The sequence below is a fragment of the Coptis chinensis genome, chromosome 6 (assembly GCF_015680905.1).
Source record: "Coptis chinensis isolate HL-2020 chromosome 6, ASM1568090v1, whole genome shotgun sequence".
NCBI classification, from domain to species: domain Eukaryota; kingdom Viridiplantae; phylum Streptophyta; class Magnoliopsida; order Ranunculales; family Ranunculaceae; genus Coptis; species Coptis chinensis.
Window position 1 is genome coordinate 5,121,018 of NC_141461.1, and position 18,508 is coordinate 5,139,525.

The window sequence follows — 18,508 nt, forward strand, 5'->3', positions numbered from 1 at the left end:
ATTGAAATAATCAAAAAATTGTTAGGGACAAAATTGAAATTAAAAAATCCAATCGACTAAAAAAATACTGTTGCTTGAGGAGTATTCTTTACAAAGTAAAGATAGAACATACTCTTTTTTTATTCGAAAAATATAATGTATTTTGATTTGGTTTCAATTCATACCACTATCCAATTTCTCTAATCCTACGTAGACTTTTAGTTTTTTCTCCAAATCTAAAATGCCCACGTGTGATCCTACAAAATCTTGACGTGTACAAATATCAACAAAAAACCGTGAAATTTCAGCCCAATCTTTCAATGTTTCAAAAGATCATAATATAAAGCAAGTTGGAGAAAATGATGACGTGTCGGTGTGGTGGGCCAGGAGAAATTGGCCACTCCAATTGAGTATTCAAAATTTTGACACTAAAAGATTTTGAAATTTTCAGATATTGATGAATTGGATATGTGAAATTTCATATGTGATGACATGTCAAAGTTTTTCAAATTTGGAGATTAAACTAACGGTCCAGATAAGCGGTCTGTTAGAGAAGTTGGACTATGTGTATGAATTGAAACCAAATCAAAATACGTTACATTTTTCGATTTAAAAAAAAAAAAAGTACATTGTATTATTTGGTCGTTATCTCTTTTGGGATAGTTACTTTCTGTTACCAAAATCATGCTACATGCCTAAGAGACGAGTTTGTGACTTATTTGTTTTTGGCCATTAAAAGTTGAAAACTAGTTAGTCAGTGGGGATGGTTATATGAACTCCACTTAAAGTTATTTTACCACTAAATACAATATATTAAAAGCTGATTTTTGGTGGAGATGTTCTCCACACAATAAAGATTATCCTCACAAAAAATCAATTCATTTGAAGATGTACAACCTCGGAAAAAATGGTTTAGAATATTATGAAATTATCTAAAGGCCTATATTTTTTTTAATCTCATAACAATTTTTGATGAGGTTAAACATATTCAATTAAACTGATTTTTTTTTGGGGGGTGTTCTCCATCATGTGATGTATATTTCTATAAAAAAAAATTAGTCTTCAATTCATCTTGAAAGTCCACTTTTAGGAGTAGAGTAACTTTGGACTCACTATAAGGTGAAGTTCATATAACCATACCCGTTAGTTAAATACTTAAATTGTTTGATTACTGATGACCTTAGTGGTGATCCTGAACCACGATCTCCAGCTACCACGATATAGTGAAATCTTCAACTCTTCGGACTAGAAAGTACAAGTGCTTAATTTTCAACACTTCATAACCAACCAAGTAACGAACACATCCACCCAAAGACAAACTCACTCTAGAGCAACTCTTTTACCATGGATCGAACTTCAGAATCTCTTCAACTTGAAGTGATCTTCATACCATTTCTTGTTCCAGGCCATATGATTCCCATGGTAAACATAGCTAGACTATTCGCCACTCACGGCATCAATGTTACCATCATTACTAACAACTTTGGTGCTATCCAATTCCACAAAGCCTTAACTGAAGAGCTCAAATCAGGTCATAAAATTACCATTCACACATTATCAGAGGAGAGTGCTACTCCTCAAGAAACAAAGAACGTGAAGAATTTCCTTTTCTCTACAGGAACGCTAAAATCACAGGTTGAACAAGTCATCACACAACGTAGTCCCCAGTGTATCGTTTCGGACATGTTCTTTCCTTGGACAGCTGATATAGCCATTGCCCTTGGGATACCTAGACTTGTTTTTTATGGATTTAGCTACTTGGGTCATTGTGGCATGGAGATTGTTACAACTGTCCCTCCTTATTCAGAGGAGCCATATGTTCTTCCAAGCATTCCTGATAAGATAGAATTTTTAAGATCTCAATTGCCTTTCAACATTAGGACCCCAAAGGAGTGGTATGCTTTCTTCAATGCAATCAGAGAGGCGGATAAGAAGAGCTTTGGCGTGTTGGTGAACAGTTTCTATGAGTTAGAGCCTGGTTACCCAGAATGCTACACCAAGTTAACTGGAACTAAAACATGGCACATTGGGCCATTGCATCACATTATCAAGAGATTCAATGCAGATAAGGGTGATGAAAGAAGGGGTGAAGTCATTACTGCTGGACATAGTTGTTTGAGTTGGCTTAATAGCAAAATAAAAAATTCAGTACTATATATGAGTTTTGGGAGCATGGCAAAATTTAGTTCAGCTCAGCTTCTCGAGATTGCATCCGGTCTCGAAGCCTCAGGACACCCTTTCATATGGGTTATTAAGACAACGGAAGGAGATGAAACTTCGTTGCCGGAAGGATTTGAAGAAAGAATGACGGAAGAGAAGAAGGGGCTGGTAATTAAAGGATGGGCACTACAAATGCTCATCTTGGAACATCCAGCTATTGGTGGCTTTGTTACACATTGTGGTTGGAATTCAACTATGGAAAGCATTACTTCCGGTGTGCCAATGATCACTTGGCCAATCACCGCGGATCAGTTCTATAACGAAAAGGTTGTTACTAAGGTGCTTAAGATTGGTGTGGAAGTGGGCGTTGAGGAATGGCGCGAAATGACAGTAGAACAAAGTTACTTTGTTACAAGGGATAAAATAGAGAAGGCGGTGATTCGGTTAATGAGTGTGGATGAAGAAGCAATTGAGAGGAGAAAGCGCGCTAAGGAGTTTGGTGAGATGGCCAAAAGGGCTGTCGAAGATGGTGGTTCGTCTTATGTTGATCTCGTCTCTTTGATTGACAATCTCAAAACAATGCAATCTTCCAGAAAGTAGGACAACACATCTTGATGCTGTGGTAGTCAAAGGAATATTGATCCATTCCTTCTTTTCTTGTTATTGTTGTTTGGTGCAGTTGTTCTTGTTGCTGGAGTAGTAACTCGTAATTGTTGTTGTTACTGTCGAGTTTCGTCATTCTTGTTGTTCCACTCTGCTACAATTCTACAAATAAACATATTTGGTAGTGTGGTAGGCATTTATATGTAGTATTCGACTACTACTCGGCCTATTATCGAAAAAAAAAGAAAAAAAGAAAGACTACTACTCCCTTAGATCTATAGCAAGTTTAGTTTTCCCAATTTCATGTTTGAGCCATATATTAAACTAGCTTTCGAACTCGTCGGTCCGGATATATTAAATTATTCTGATAAATATTAACAACTATGCTGAGCTATTAGATATGAATATTATATTGATAACTCATCCAAATTTCTTGTAGCGTGAAAATTTCACACTCCGTAAAAACTTTTTTTTTGTCAATTAATGTAGAAGTTTGATAAAAACTTTTGTGAGAATGCCCAATAAAGCGAGGATTATATTAAAACTACTTGAATAGCAAGACATTCTCGATCATATGAAAAATGATATGATAAACACCATTTTAACTGCAAAACAGTACTTGTTTAGACATTCCCACTCCTATAATATATAACTATATTTTGATGTTAGTTTAATGCATTTGCATCCACTTTCTAATTTTCCATTAATTACTTTTTGAGATTAATTCAATGCAGTTCAATCTAATTTTCAATTTCCTGTTAAATATTCTTTGAGGTTATTGCGATGCATTTGCAACCATTTCCCCATTTTCTACTAATTTTTCTTTGATGTTAGTTCCACGCAGTTGAACACAGTTTTTGATTTTCCATTAATTATTCTTTGAGGTTAGTTCTCGATGCACTTGCATATAGTTTTTGATTTTCCGTTATTTATTATTTGAAGTTAGTTCAATGCATTTGCATTCCGTTTTCGATTTCCCATTAATTATTCTTTGAGATTAAATCTATGCAGTTGCATTAAATTTTTAATTATTCTTTAAAGTTATTTAATGCATTTGCATCCATTTTCAATTTTCCGTTAATTATTTTTTGAGGGTAGTTCAATGCAATTGCATCAAGTTTCCGATTTCATGTTAATTATTATTTGGAGTTAGTTCCTTGCAGTTGCATCCAATTTCTGGTTTCCTGTTAATAATTCTTTGAGGTTAGTTCAATGTTGTTGTATCTAGTTTCCGATTTCTCGTTAATTATATTATGAGGTTAGTTCGATATGATGCAGTTGCATCCACTTATTAATTTCGCATTAATTATTTTTTGAGGCTAGTTCCATGTATTTCCATGTAGTTTCTGATTTTCCATTATTTATTTTTTGAGGTACGGTTAGTTCAATAGTTTTTGAGTTCTAGCTTGTTTATTCTATGAGGTCAGCTCAACACAGTTGTATCCAATTGTTTATTTCCCATTAAATATTCTATGAGGTTAGTTCCATGCATTTGCATTCTGTTTCTGATTTTCCGTTAATTATTTTTTGAAGTTAGTTTGATCAATGCATTTGTGTCCAGTTTAAGATTTCACTTTAATTATTCTTTAAGGCGGGCTAGTTCTATGCATTTGCATCCTGTTTCCGATTTCCCGTTAATTATTCTCTGAGGTTAGTTCAATGCATTTGCATCTAATTTATGATTTTTCATTAATTATTCTGTGAGGTTAGTTATGTGTAGTTGCATCCAATTTTTGAGTCCTTTTTATTTATTTATTTATTTTTAGATTAGTTCAATGCATTTGTATCCAGTTCTTGATTTCCCGTTAATTATTCTTTGAGGTTAGTAACATGTAGGTGCATCTAGTTTCCGAGTCCTTTTTATTTTTTATTTTTTTTAGGTTAGTTCAATGCATTTGCAACTAGTTCCCAATTTCTCGTTAATTATTCTTTGAGGTTACTTTCACGTAATTGCATCTAGTTTCTAATTTTCCGTTAATTATTCTTTGAGGTTAGTTCAATGTCGTTGCATCCAGTTTCCGATATCTCGTTAATTATACTATGAGGTTAGTTTGATATAGTTGCATCAAGTTGTTGATTTCACGTTAATTATTCTTTGAGGCTAGTTCTATGCATTTGCATCTAGTTTTTGATTTTTCGTTAATTATTCTTTAAGGTTAGTTCAATGCAATTGCATCCATTTTTCAATTTCCCGTTCTTATTCCTTGAGGTTAGTTCAATACATTTGCTTCTAGATTCGATTGTTTCATTTTGCGATTTTCCGTTAATTATTCTTTGAGGTAAGTTTAATGCATTTGCATCTAATTTTTTATTTCCCGTTAATTTTCCTTTTAGGTTAATTAGTTTTACGGAGTTGCATCCGTTTTCGATTTCATATTAATTATTCGATCTCTGATGTTAGTTTCATGTAGTTGCATCTAGATTCTGATTTCCAGTTAATTATTCTTTGAGGTTAGCTCGATTTAGTTCCATTCAGTTTCCGATTTTCCGTTAATTATTATTTGAGGTTAGTTCAATGCATTTGCTCTCAGTTTTCGATTTTCCCTTAATTCATTTATGACGTTAGTTAAATGCAGTTGCATCCAATTTTCTATTTTCCATTAATTATTATGAGGTTAGTTGAATGCAGTTGCATCAAGTTTTCGATTTCCCGTTAAGTCTTTTTTAGGTTAGTTCAATGTATTTGCATCGAGTTTATGATTTTCTATTAATTATTTTTTTAGGCCAGTTCAATGCATTTGCATCCTGTTGCCGATTCCCCGCAATTTATTATTCTCTGAGGTTAATTAGTTCAGTGCAGTTGCATCATGTTTCTGATTTCCCATTAATTATTCTTTGAGGTTAGTTAAATGCATTTGTATCCAGTTGCCGATTTCGCGTTAATTATTTTTCAAGGTTAGTTTGTTTCGATGTATTTGCTTCGAGTTTTCAATTTCTCGTTAATTATTCGTTGAGGTTAGTTCAATGCACTTGCATCCAGTTTTCGATTTCTCGTTAATTATTCTTTGTGGTTTGGTAAATGCATTTGCATCCAGGCCAGTTTCCGACTGCGCGTTAATAATTAGTTCAACATTTGTATCAAGTTTCCGATTTCCCCTTAATTATCTAAGGTTGTGTGTAATACCAATTTATATTGATTCTTATGTAGTGTCTTTACAAACATGACATTAAAAATAATAATAAAAAAATTAAATTAAATTAAACATGATTCGCTATATGGTATATATCATCAAATAGACAAAATTATTTATGTTACGATAAAAACATAAATCCAAATTAGAAGGTTTTCCGTTAAGCTTTTTTGTGGTTTACAATATTTAATCACATTGAAAATGGAAACACATTAGTCTTTAGGCTTTTAGAGATATCTCAAATGCTATTTAGGCTTAGGCTTTTAGAGAGATGAGAGATCTCAAGTTCTACACCGTGGGATTTGAAAAAATATTGTGCTTCCATTAACGTGCCTTGACCATACCGTGGTAGCAATATTGAACATTTGGTAAGAATTACATCTCGTGAACAGTTGGAGAATCAAGTTGTTGAGCAAATATATTTTATAGAATTTATGCAAGTATTATTTTATTTTCTTAATTATATTTGAGTGTTTAGAATAGAGGAAAATAAAAAAACGTGAGAAAAAGCATGTGATAACGTTTTTCCAATATTTGTCTCATTTTTTTTTTAGTAATAATGTTTGGGTTTTTTGGGAGCATATGCAAACTTCCAATTTTCTCACCTATTTTCCTGTAATTAGACAAAGTGTTTTATAAAAGTTGGAGTCTCTATGAAGACTCCAAAAAATAAAGCCAAGAGGGTATAATTATAATATATATCTCCTTTGTTTTCAGTAATAATGTTTGGTTATTTTGGGAGTATACGTTAAACTTCTAATTTTCTCTCCTATTTTCCCATAATTAGGCAAAGTGTTTTACAAAAGTTGGAGTCTTTATGAAGGCTAAAAAAAATAGAGCCAAGAGGGTATAGCTATAATATATATTTCCTTTTTTTTTTTTCGGTAATAATATTTGGTTTTTTTGGGAGTATACATAAACTTTCAATTTTCTCTCCTATTTTCCCGTAATCAAGCAAAGTGTTTTACAAAAGTTAGAGTCTTTATGGAGGCTCCAAAAAATAGAGCCAAGAGGGTATAACTATAATATATATCTATTTTTTTTTCAGTAATAATATTTGGTTTTTTTGGGAGTATATGGTAAACTTCCAATTTTCTCTCCTACTTCTCCGTAATTAGGCAAAGTGTTTTACAAAAGTTGGAGTCTCTATGAAGGCTCCAAAAAATAGAGCCAAGAGGGTATAACTATAATCTACTATCTATATACTAAAGCAGAGACCTCCAATGAAGGATTTTCTCTTTCCTATGTGACACTCTAATATGAGAGTTAGTCTTTTCTCAATCCTATGTGGTACTCTAATATGAAAGATAATATTTTATAGGAACCTTTTTAGAGAGTTTGAGTATATTTCTAATTCTTATATTTGGAGAGTTTGAGTGTATTTCCCATTTTTATACATTTAATCAAATAAAAATAATTGCTAAAAAATAGATAATTTGTAGAAGGTAATTTCATATTACGAATCAAACACTTTTAGTGTTCCAATTCTTATATATTTGATCAAATAAAAAAATTGCTAAAAAATAGGTGATTTGTAGAACAAATAATTGCTAAAAAATAGGTGATTTGTATAAGGTAATTTCCTATTACAAATCAAACACTTTTAGTATTCCAATTCTTATATATTTGATCAAATAAAAAATATTGCTAAAAAATAGGTGATTTGTATAAGCTAATTCCCTATTACAAATCATATACTTTTAGTGTCTATGATAAAACACCAACTTATTTTGAATATAACTTTAACGCGGCTTCAAAAACACTATATATATTTCAGTTAATAACTTATTATGGGGTGTAAAATCAGCTTCCAGCGGTTCCCCATATTCTCTAAGGATTGTATGAGACATACCAAATTAGAACACTCAAAATGTTATTCGCATAATCCTTTCATATACATGGAATTTGCATTTGTTGTTGGTTATTAACTTCTTAAGAAGTAGACCAATATACTTATCGAATAAGTGCCCAAATACCCATCACACACTCTCACATTTTTAACATATGCACTTTTCTTCCTTTTCATTTTTCTTTCTTGGATCTCATTCTAATTTTCAAACACATGCAGTCTACAATATGATAATACATATTGAAAGTCTAAACCTGTAAAAAGAACACCGACTTATTATGAAGGGGTGTTTTTATTTGCACATTTGATTTATGTTTCTTCGTATGACATTATTTTTTTAGACAATTTAATGATATATCTAATAATCATCCAAACACAACCTCTCACATACATACACTCGAACACTCGATTCAGAAAATGTCAAAGTTAACACGAGATCAAATGTCAAGGTGCAAACTCTCCCAAGTTCTTTCTCATTAATGTAGATAGCTGTGCTTCTATCAGTTTAAGAACACTATGAAAGGATCAGATGATCACCGATAGTCATATTTGGAAGACAAATAGATGTAATGCATGGTTATGCATGTAATGTTATTGTTGGGGGAAAGTTAACTCGACACTCCCGATGTAATAGTGTTTTCGAAAGCTCGAAAGAGGTAGGATTATGTATTTTGGAAGGAGAGACTGCACCAACATTCTGGTTGCCTACGTACCCAGTGAGGAATCCGAGATCAAGTATCTTAAAACATAGTTTTGGAGGCTGCAGAAGCCTCCATATATATAGCAATCTCCTGCCTTGGTGGCTAAGAAAGTGATTCTCGGATATTGCCTTCCTTGATGAATCCTATCATGACTCTATTTCAAATAGGATATGACTCTATCTAAAATAGGATCATTCCCTAAGATTTCATTCTATCCTTGTGCAAGATCTTATCGGATTGCACTAGGATCTTATTGGGTGACTGTATCAGAATGATCTAGACGGATTTGGTCCACGAACTTGGGCCACCTGGATGGCCCTGAACCTGTTGTGAACTTTGACAGATTAGAAGACCGGATTATCCAAAGTGTTTTCTGACAGCCACCGAACTGGTTCGCCGCTAGTCTTACACCCGGTCCATGGTTTGAGTACACTTTGAACCAGAAAAATGACGTAGGGTACACACAATTGTTTTTCTATTCAATGTATATAGAGCAATAAAGTATGTTTATATGTGAATCCATAAAGTTTTTTCCATCACAATGAGCTGACTATAACAATCTAGATTTTGTATTCGAATATCATCGGAAAACACAAATGAACTCAAAAGCAAAATTGTATTTGGCACTTGGGACGTTTTCCTTTAGGGCCCAAATGGTAAGCAAAACCTTAAATATATGTACTTAACTAATTTCATTTATAAACAATACATTGGCTTTCTTTGAACTGAATATATACAACCTTCTTACATTTCATTTTAGCTCCTGAAACAAAAATTAGAATTGACTCTTATAACAAATACAAGATACAGTGAGTGAAGAGGATTAAATTAACTGATCGAGGTGGCTGTCTTTGGTTTCCTAAGCTTTGTTCATTTTTTTCCTGAGTACAAGAAGATGGGATAGTGCTAAAAATAAAATTTCAAAATGTGTGCTCATTCTAAGTGCAGGAAGATGTGATAGTACTAAAAGATATGGGTAAGGATGCTTATATATAATGTCCATATCATAGAGTAAGATCCTGCCAAGTATGTTTTACCTCTCTAACTTTATAAATGGGTGTGAATGCTTATAGAATGTCCATATCATCATGGAGTAGGATCTTGCCAAGTTGTATAATAATATGATGTCCTATATGAGTTACTCTTGGTATTGCATAAGAAAACTATTATTGAATTTGCATTGTGATAAGCATTTCAAAGTGATGAAACTACAGTTGAATTTGCAATAACTCAACAACCTTTATTCAATACGCAACAACCTTTGGTTGCAAAGAGAGCCACCTAAACATTTTTAGGTTGTAGGGATTTTAATAATTTTGGAGTAAAATATATTGAAGCTTAAAAATTCTTAAGAGTGTGTCTACTGATAATTGATGGATGATAATTCTTTGGTCTAAAAGAATGAAGAGTGTTTGTGTCAAATATTGTTATACTTATTTTTGTGGCACTTTATTGATACCATCAAACTTAACTCTTTCAACATTAGTATTAGTGCAATATTGGAAATTTTTTGTGGTACTATTTCTTCATCCGAACTTTGTTTTGCAATGTGCTTGGAGAAACATTGAGAATAGATAAATCTACTATAAGAAACAAGGAAAAAGGTGGAATAAAATGGAATATTTGAGCATTTTATTGTAAGTTCAAGGTGTGTGTTAGAAGCTTCAAGTTTGGAAAGGGAATGTTAATTGAAAGGCACACTCTTCTTCCATCCATTTGATTATTAGATTGTTCAAATTTGAAAATTAATAGTCATTACTCATTTTACCCATCCAATCTTACGTTAACACTTTGACATGTTCACATTGACGAAAAACATAGAAAGACATGATCTTCTATGTTATTCATGCATGTTGCAATTGAATAAGTATATTTTGCATATATACAAATAATTACCTAGAAAAAGATAAATACTTAGGGGAGTATTCTAAGTAGGTGAACGCATTTTCTTGAAAGAGAATTTTTTTTGTATTCATCAATTCATCGTAGAACACGTTCATGTGATAAATCTTTTCAAGTGGGAGTAGTGTATTCTTTGAGGATATGAAAATAATCAATTTGTTTTAGTGATTTAATAGATATTTTAGTGATTTGTACACATTAGTACGTAAGCCGAGCGGTAATGATTTACCGCTAAATCACCATAAATCTAAGAAAACTATTATACAAGCTAGATTGAGTTTAAGATAATTCCATTTGAAAACTACAGATTAATATCTTAAACCACAAAGTGAGAAGAGACTATCTCAATTTGATCCCTTAATTTTCAAGTATTTATGCACCATAATCGCTGCTCATTAACGTATTTCAATTTATTTTTAATAAAAATATATTTTGATTCGAAAGTTTGTATGAGACATTTTGGAAAGCTTTTTATAGACACAAAATATTTAATAGATCCTGAGCGTATGCCTGGGTCCAAAATCTAGTATATATCTAAAGATAATGCCCTTTTAATCTATACTACAAACAGGGCCGGCTCTGAGATTGTGGGGGACCTAGCCGAGCTTTTAAAATCGGGCTTTTGTAAAACTCAAAATATCTAGTGAAAAATCATATACATATTGTTTATAAGTAATAACTAATTTTAAGGTTCTCTTAACATCAAAATGTGAGTGATCTACTAGTTAGAATCTTACAGTTTGTTCATTTCAGCCCAAGTTCGACTCCGGTAGAGGCATTGGTCATACCAAATGGGGCCTTTTTAGTGGGCTATTTCATGGGCGCCCTAGGCAGCCTGCTTGCCCCTCTGAGCCGGCCCTGACTACAAATATACCTTTTTCTTTTCCGATTAACTAAGTACATATATAACTTGTAACACCAATATCAACTAGTTTTTGAACCCGTCTTACGAACGGGTGGCGTTATATAAATTATTCTAAAAAATATTTGCTACTATGAGATATGAATATTATATTGATTGCTCATTCAAATTTCTTGTAACGTGAAAACTCCACTCTCCATAAAAAGAAAAAACCCATCCATGAAAATCATAATAATCGGTTCCGATTTCGGTTCGGGTACCCATAAGTTTTTTACTATTCGGTTCAAATGGTTTCAGTTCTTGAAGACCCACTTATAATGGGTCTAACATTTTAAGACCCAGAACTGCTATAAACAATTTCAATTCCGGGTAATTGGGTACCCATGCACACCCCTAAGTTCAATGCACTTGTATCTTTTTTCCGGTTTCTCATTAATTATTCTTTGTGGTTAGTTCAATGCATTTGCATTTAGTTTCGATTTCCTATTAATTATTCTTTCAAGTAATTAGTTTGATGCAGTTGTATCTAGTTTCCGATTTCCCTTTAATCATTCTTCGATGCAGTTGCATCCAGTTTTTGATTTTCTGTTAATTATTCTCTGAGGTTAGCTCAATGCAAATGCGTCCCGTTTTCAATTTCTCATCCATTAATATTTGGAGTTAGTTCAATGTATTTGCATCCCATTCCTGATTTATTGTTAATTATTTTTTGTGGTTAGCTCAATGCATTTGCGTCCAATTTCCGATTTCCTATTAATTATTTTTTGAGGTTATCTTAATGCATTTGCATTCACTTTCTGATTTCTCGTTAATTATTTTTTGTAGTTAGTTCAATGTAGTTACATCCAGTTTTTTATTTCAAGTTAATTATTATTTAAGGTTAGCTCAATGCAGTTGCATCCAGTTTTTGATTTCCCGATAATTATCCTTTAAGGTTTGTTCAATGCAGTTGCATCCAGTTTACGATTTTCCGTTAATCATTCTTTGAGGTCAGTTAAGTGAATTGAAATTGTCACACCCCATTACCGCGACCAAACATCTTACTCGTATTAGAACTCTATTTGTTATCGGCTGCACCAATTAGGTTTCCTATGCACCCATTTCGGGATAAAGCCGCCGTAGTTCACCTCTCTCTCCTCACCCCTCTCTGCCTCCATTATGAGCTCCCCCCTCCTCTCCTTTCTCATCTCTTCCTTTTTATATCCCTTTCTTAGGTTTATTTCCTGAGGCATAGTATGGTCTTGGGCCTATTCTCTGGGCCCAATACATACTATGGTGCTGGCCCTATCTCTTAGCCCACTTCACACATGCTCCCTCTATGAATATGGCTACTATAGTGCCCCCTCTCGGGTGCGCGGACTTCTATAAATTCACAGATTCGAGAAGTCCTCAACCTTCCTTATCTGCCAAATTCTCAGTCTACCAAATGTTTGTATCTCGGATTCCATGACCTCTACTCTTATTCAACTTGTACTCGGCGCTTTGCATCTCATATCCGAATCCCACTGACTTAATGCTCCTTCTATATAATTAAATTGACTCCATACTATTCTCGAGTGTGCTCATCTACTTCGTGATTTGGAATATGCATTCTAGGGTTGCCCCTTGTACTTTTGTGGACGAATCTTGATCGACATATCCTTATTCACCTCAATCCTTTTGCCCACATATCAGTGAATGGTTTCTTCCCTTCGCTCTCACTCTTCAAACTCAATCCTCATGCTCGTGAAGTGTCTCAACCCAGCTATCAACTCTTCTCTACAAAACTCACTACCATGTCCGTGCGGAGTGTCTCATCTCAGCCACCACATCTCCTTCATAGAACTCATCACTATGTCCACAGAGTGTCTTAGCCCAGCCATAAGCTCTCCTTCATAGAACTCACTACTATGTCCATGGAGTGTCTCAGCCTACCCATAAGCTCTCCTTCATACAACTCACTACTATGTCCGCAGAGTGTCTCAGCCCAGTCATAAGCTTTCCTTCATAGAACTCACTACTATGTCCACGGAGTATCTCACCCTTTCATTTCTCTTTCGTAGAACTTAGTATTGTATCCATGAATGGTCTCATCCCCTTCGCACTTATTCACATAACTAACTACCATGTCTGTGATGGGTCTCTTCCCCTTGGCCCTCACTCTTCACAATCAATCGTCATCTAAAGTATCTCAACCCATCAGCTCTCGTACATAGAACTCAATAGTGTATCTGCAAAGGGTCTCAACCTCTTCGCTCTTACTCTTCAAACTCAACATATTGTCCCCAAAGGGTCTCATCCCCTTTGCACATACTCATGGAACTTGATATCCTGTCGGCACAGGGCCTCATCCCATCCATTTCACTTTTGTATAACTCAACAGTATATCTGCGAAGGGTCTTAACCCCTTCACTCTTATTAGTAACACTTAACATCTCCACAAGGGTCTCATCCCACTCTCCTCGGTACGCTGTAAAACTCTACATCATGTTCGCGAAGGGTTTCATCTCCCCCGCTCTGTGGCTTAGAGGCAGCTCATTTGGCCCCAAGCTTGATTCGGACACTGCGGTCCATGAAGGGCTCATCCACCCGTTCTCTAGCTTAGAGGCAGCTTATTTTGCCCCAAACTTGACTCGGACATAACGGTCTATGAAGGGCTCATCCCCCCGTTCTCCGGCTTAGAGGCAACTCATTTTGCCCCAAGCTTGATTCGGGCACGACAGTCCACGAAGGGCCCATTCCCCCCGTTCTCTGGCTTAGAGGCAGCTCATTTTGCCCCAAGCTTGATTCGGACACAGCGGTCCATGAAGGGTGCATCCCCCCCGTTCTCTAGCTTAGAGGCAACTCATATCTATCTCTTCCCACATAAAAGTAGACCAAACATCCTCTGGTAAATATGTGCGGACGAATTCTCGAAGCATTAAGAGATAATAGTGTACATGTATATAACTCAGTGCAAAGATATCATGCCCTTAATGTGAACTGTAAGTCACCACTACATAGAGACACCAACAGACTCCGAGGTACCCCGTATAGCTAGTACGGGGACCGACCAGGTCTTACTTAATGTTATATCATGCAATAAACCTTTAATGTAGAAAGTAAACTCTTTGATGACAATATAGTGTATGCAAATAAGGGAGTAAATGAGGTAAGATGGATCCATCTCTCAATACCAGCTCAATCTCAACTCTGATCCGCGGTACCGTGGATCTTTCTCTTTCTCTGTAACCTGAAACTTTCATATTTGAGTTTTGCACAAATAACACGTGAGTTTTAACGAAGAACATTAATTCAGCATAAGTATTGGCCTACAAATATAATGGAGATCATGTGCTCCAAACAGTGTACCATCCATCTTACCCTAAGGTGTACAACCACGTTTCTTATTCATGGTCTCTCGACTCCAAGAGCCGAATAGGTTCGCGGAATACTACTGAGATCTGAGGACAATCCCATTTTGTCCCCACATACATCTCTGCCAAGGACGGGGACAAGGCTTGTTTGCCCCCAGTGTAACTATGGCTGACGACCGAGTCACTACTCGTCCATCCATTATGTACATGATGGTAAAAGAAACGAATTACCTGCCGCGGTGTATGCCTCTCTATGTTTTTTGTAATCATCTTACCATCCGTATTCAAACGCTTCCAAGCCATTGATCTCAGTCCCAACCTTTGCGAAACTTCATGATTTCAAGCAAGAAAAAGCATTGAAGAACTCTTCTGAGAAGTATGTCCAACTTATGCATTTTCTATAACCCACCAGTCCATCATGCTCCAGAGACAATAAACTTAATCAAATGGCAAGATTTGGCTTTTGTATACTAAAGCATCTTCATTGGAAATAAATTTGTTGGTGTTTAAAGAAAATGGATAACAAAAGACTTATTTGTTCATAGCTCTTCATGCGCATTTTGTTGAACACTCTTTGTGCACTGACTTTCGCTGTGGAGCAATACAAGCTTGTATCTCTCTATCTTATACCTATCCGCGTCATGGTATGACCTCAGTGTCATACACTATTAAGGGTGTTACTCTTTTGATTCCATCATTTCCATTTTTTCCGTCGTCGACGACCCACAGTATTCGCTGCCACTTCGATCTTTGCTTCATTTCCCTACCCTTTGTCAAACACTTCCTGTTCCTATCTTGATAATCACAGAAAAACACCTTCTATTTAATTACTCAAACAATGGTGGCCAACACCCAATGGTATTTATGATATGAACAATATCACCATCATAACTAACAACTTATTTTGCCTAATACCACAAATGTTCACCCTTCTGCTGACATCTGATCTCGAACTCCGCACCTCCTCTGTTCCGATTTCGCGAACTACTTCTACCATTAGCATTTTCCCTTCTAAAATATAGATATCTTTCATAAAGCGAATAATATTAAACTTGAGCACCTAGTTCTTGGTATTAAACTTTCTGCTGGAACAGTCCCTGCCCCTGTTTGTTCTTCAAACATATACTATTTCTCTAGCAACGGTTTAAAAGGTCCCCAACTGCCTGAAACAACTAACAAACCAAGTCAATATTTGTAAAAGAAACAAGCTTAATTAGTCTTCCTAATTTATGGAAAATCATAGTGGCATATCAACCAATGACACTTTATATAGTGGCATAATTAAAGGAGAAACATAGTCGAAAAAGGCAACAAGGAGAAGGCCCAAAGCCAGACATCGCCTATGGAGCTATTACGTGGCACTCCCAAGATCTTTAATGACAACAAGGCTAGAATTAATATAAATAAATTGGTAGCCCCATATACCCATGTGCTTAGCACCGATCATCTTCTAGCACAAAAAGATGAGAACTTGAAAACGACATAAAAGAAACATAAAGGTTGCACAGCAGAGCAGATATCAAATAATGACATATCAAATTTATCTGATTTGGTGGTATAGATCTGTCGCGCATTCGAAAGATAAACTAGACCGAACATCAGTGTCGAGTTTGGAAGATGTATTATCTGGAAATGTTCTGTCGTATTAGCTGTTAACTATTGTCGCTTTATCTTTAGCACCCCCAGATCTCTGCCACCACTGTATTCTCTTTTCTTGACCACCAACTTATTTTTCACTCCCCACAGACGGCGCCATTTGTCGCACCCCATTACCGCGACCAAACATCTTACTCGTATTAGAACTCTATTTGTTATCGGCTGCACCAATTAGGTTGCCTATGTACCCATTTCGGGATCAAACCGCCGTAGCTCACCTCTCTCTCCTCACCCCTCTCTCGCCTCCATTATGAGCTCCCCACTCCTCTCCTTTCTCCTATTTTCCCTTTTATATCCCTCTCTTAGGTTTACTTCCTGAGGCATAGTATGGTCTTGGGCCTATTCTCTGGGCCCAATACATACTATGGTGCTGGCCCTATCTCTTATCCCACTTCACACATGCTCCCTCTATGAATATGGCTACTACAGAAATTGCATCCATTCAGTTTTTTATTTCTCGTTAATTATTCTATGAGGTATTCATTTTTTGTTAATTATTCTTTGAAGTTAATTCATCAATGCAATTGCATCCAGTTTCTGATTTCCCATTAATTATCTAAGATAGTGTGTAATACCAACTTCTAATGAACATTTTGTAGTGTCTTTGCAAACATGGCACAAAAAAAAATTATAAATGATTCACTGTATGGGATCAACAAAGATACTCCAATTTCTAATTTAAATTACTGATACTACATTCCCATCTGGTGATAATATGCATCGAAGGCATATGATTCATGTGCAACTACATTGTCAGGTGCATAGCATGGCTGCATGGTTGCCCCCGCACGCCCAATCTAATGATACCTGCAGCATCTTGGGGAGTTGGGGTTAGAACCATCCTTGGCAGTGCAAAACTTTTGGTTTGTAGTGTCATTCATTCACCAATAGTTACGCATATCCAGTGCATTGGAAATGAAAGCATCGACTACTCACTTTTGTGATCCATACTATACTGTTACTGGCACATACAACTATATCCCCAAAGAAAATGATATTGAGAAAAATAACGCATTTTGTTAAACATCAAGTATCCTATTACTAATTGTTCCAAAGAAAAGCAAGATATTTGTCAAATTATTGGGCCAATCTCTTTTTTTTTTAGATTTATCAATTATTGGGTCAATCTCAACCTTTATAAAGTTGAAAATCAAAGCACATAATATTTACAATGAATTAACGTGAAAAACCTCAACTATTTAATTATTAGATATAAGCTCTCATTCAATACCCTCTTAAATAAAGGATATGGTAGTTTCTACACCAAATTAAGGTGGGCAGCGTTGAAAATGTTTTGCTATATTAGCTTCATACCTAACAGAACGTGAATGACATAACATTAGGAAACAAGTTACTTATACTTGATAGACTCCTACGTCAGTTAAGAATATGGGATTATACTTGTTGCATGTAATATTTTTGCCTTTGTCGCAACTGCCCTTCCATTTTTCGGTGGAGGACCAAAGCCTTCATCATTAAAACTCTCTACTTCTGGCCAGATTCCGGTGTCCATGACGCCTACCATGATGTTGCTCTCGTAGCCACTCTTTCCACATTCTGTACTCAACCCCATGAAATCCGATGATCTTGTCGTGTGAAGACTTATTGTTCTACTTGGAAAGACGGATACAATCCCTCCAATGCCTAAAGATGCAAATGTGTCAAAGATATCACTTGAATAATATAGCAAGTAAGATGCTATGCTTTCATTATTAAAATCAGTTAAGTACTATACTAATTGTCAAGCTTTTTCCTTTCTCTAGCAGTGAGTTTGGCTGCAAATCCATTGAAACTTCTTTTGGAGCTATGAACCAAGGAATCTGAAAGCGAACTGGGAACAAAAAAAAACACTATAAAATAAATAATCAAAGGTGATTAAATCGAGATACAAAAAAGTAGAGAAATCCCCAAGTAACGTGAAGAATTAATTAACTAATACGCAATAATTGTGTACCTGTTCTCAAGAATTTGTTCCAGAATGGTCTGGTGGTGTGCTAAAGGTGAATATGTGCTCTTCGTGAGAGCTCCCATATACACAATGTAAACCTTCATGAAAACAAAATTAGAATTTTCATCATACATCATACTCTATCTTATAGTCTTCTTATAAACATTTAAACATCCATGATAGAGAATAATCCATTCTTTTCCTCTCTTTTTTTTTTTAAGGTTTTTGGTTGAGGGGCTGAAAACCCATACCATTTCACATAAAAGAAAGGAAGGGCTAGACAAAACTTTTGGTAGAGTGTTTGAAAAAAGGAAAAACCAAATGGCGTATTAGGGAGGAGTGGAGGACAGAGCGGAATGTTACCTTGCGATCATCAGCAAAG

The 18,508-nt window shown here is 35.3% G+C and overlaps 1 protein-coding gene across 1 annotated transcript; it reads left to right on the top strand.

The window, feature by feature from the left end:
- The first annotated feature begins 1,165 nt into the window (after positions 1-1,165).
- LOC147490979 (UDP-glucose flavonoid 3-O-glucosyltransferase 7-like) lies at positions 1,166-2,948 on the top strand. Its single transcript, XM_086568897.1, has one exon. It carries the CDS (start codon positions 1,324-1,326, stop codon positions 2,737-2,739), a length of 1,416 nt encoding a protein of 471 aa, XP_086425023.1. The 5' UTR covers positions 1,166-1,323; the 3' UTR covers positions 2,740-2,948.
- The last annotated feature ends 15,560 nt before the right edge of the window (positions 2,949-18,508 follow it).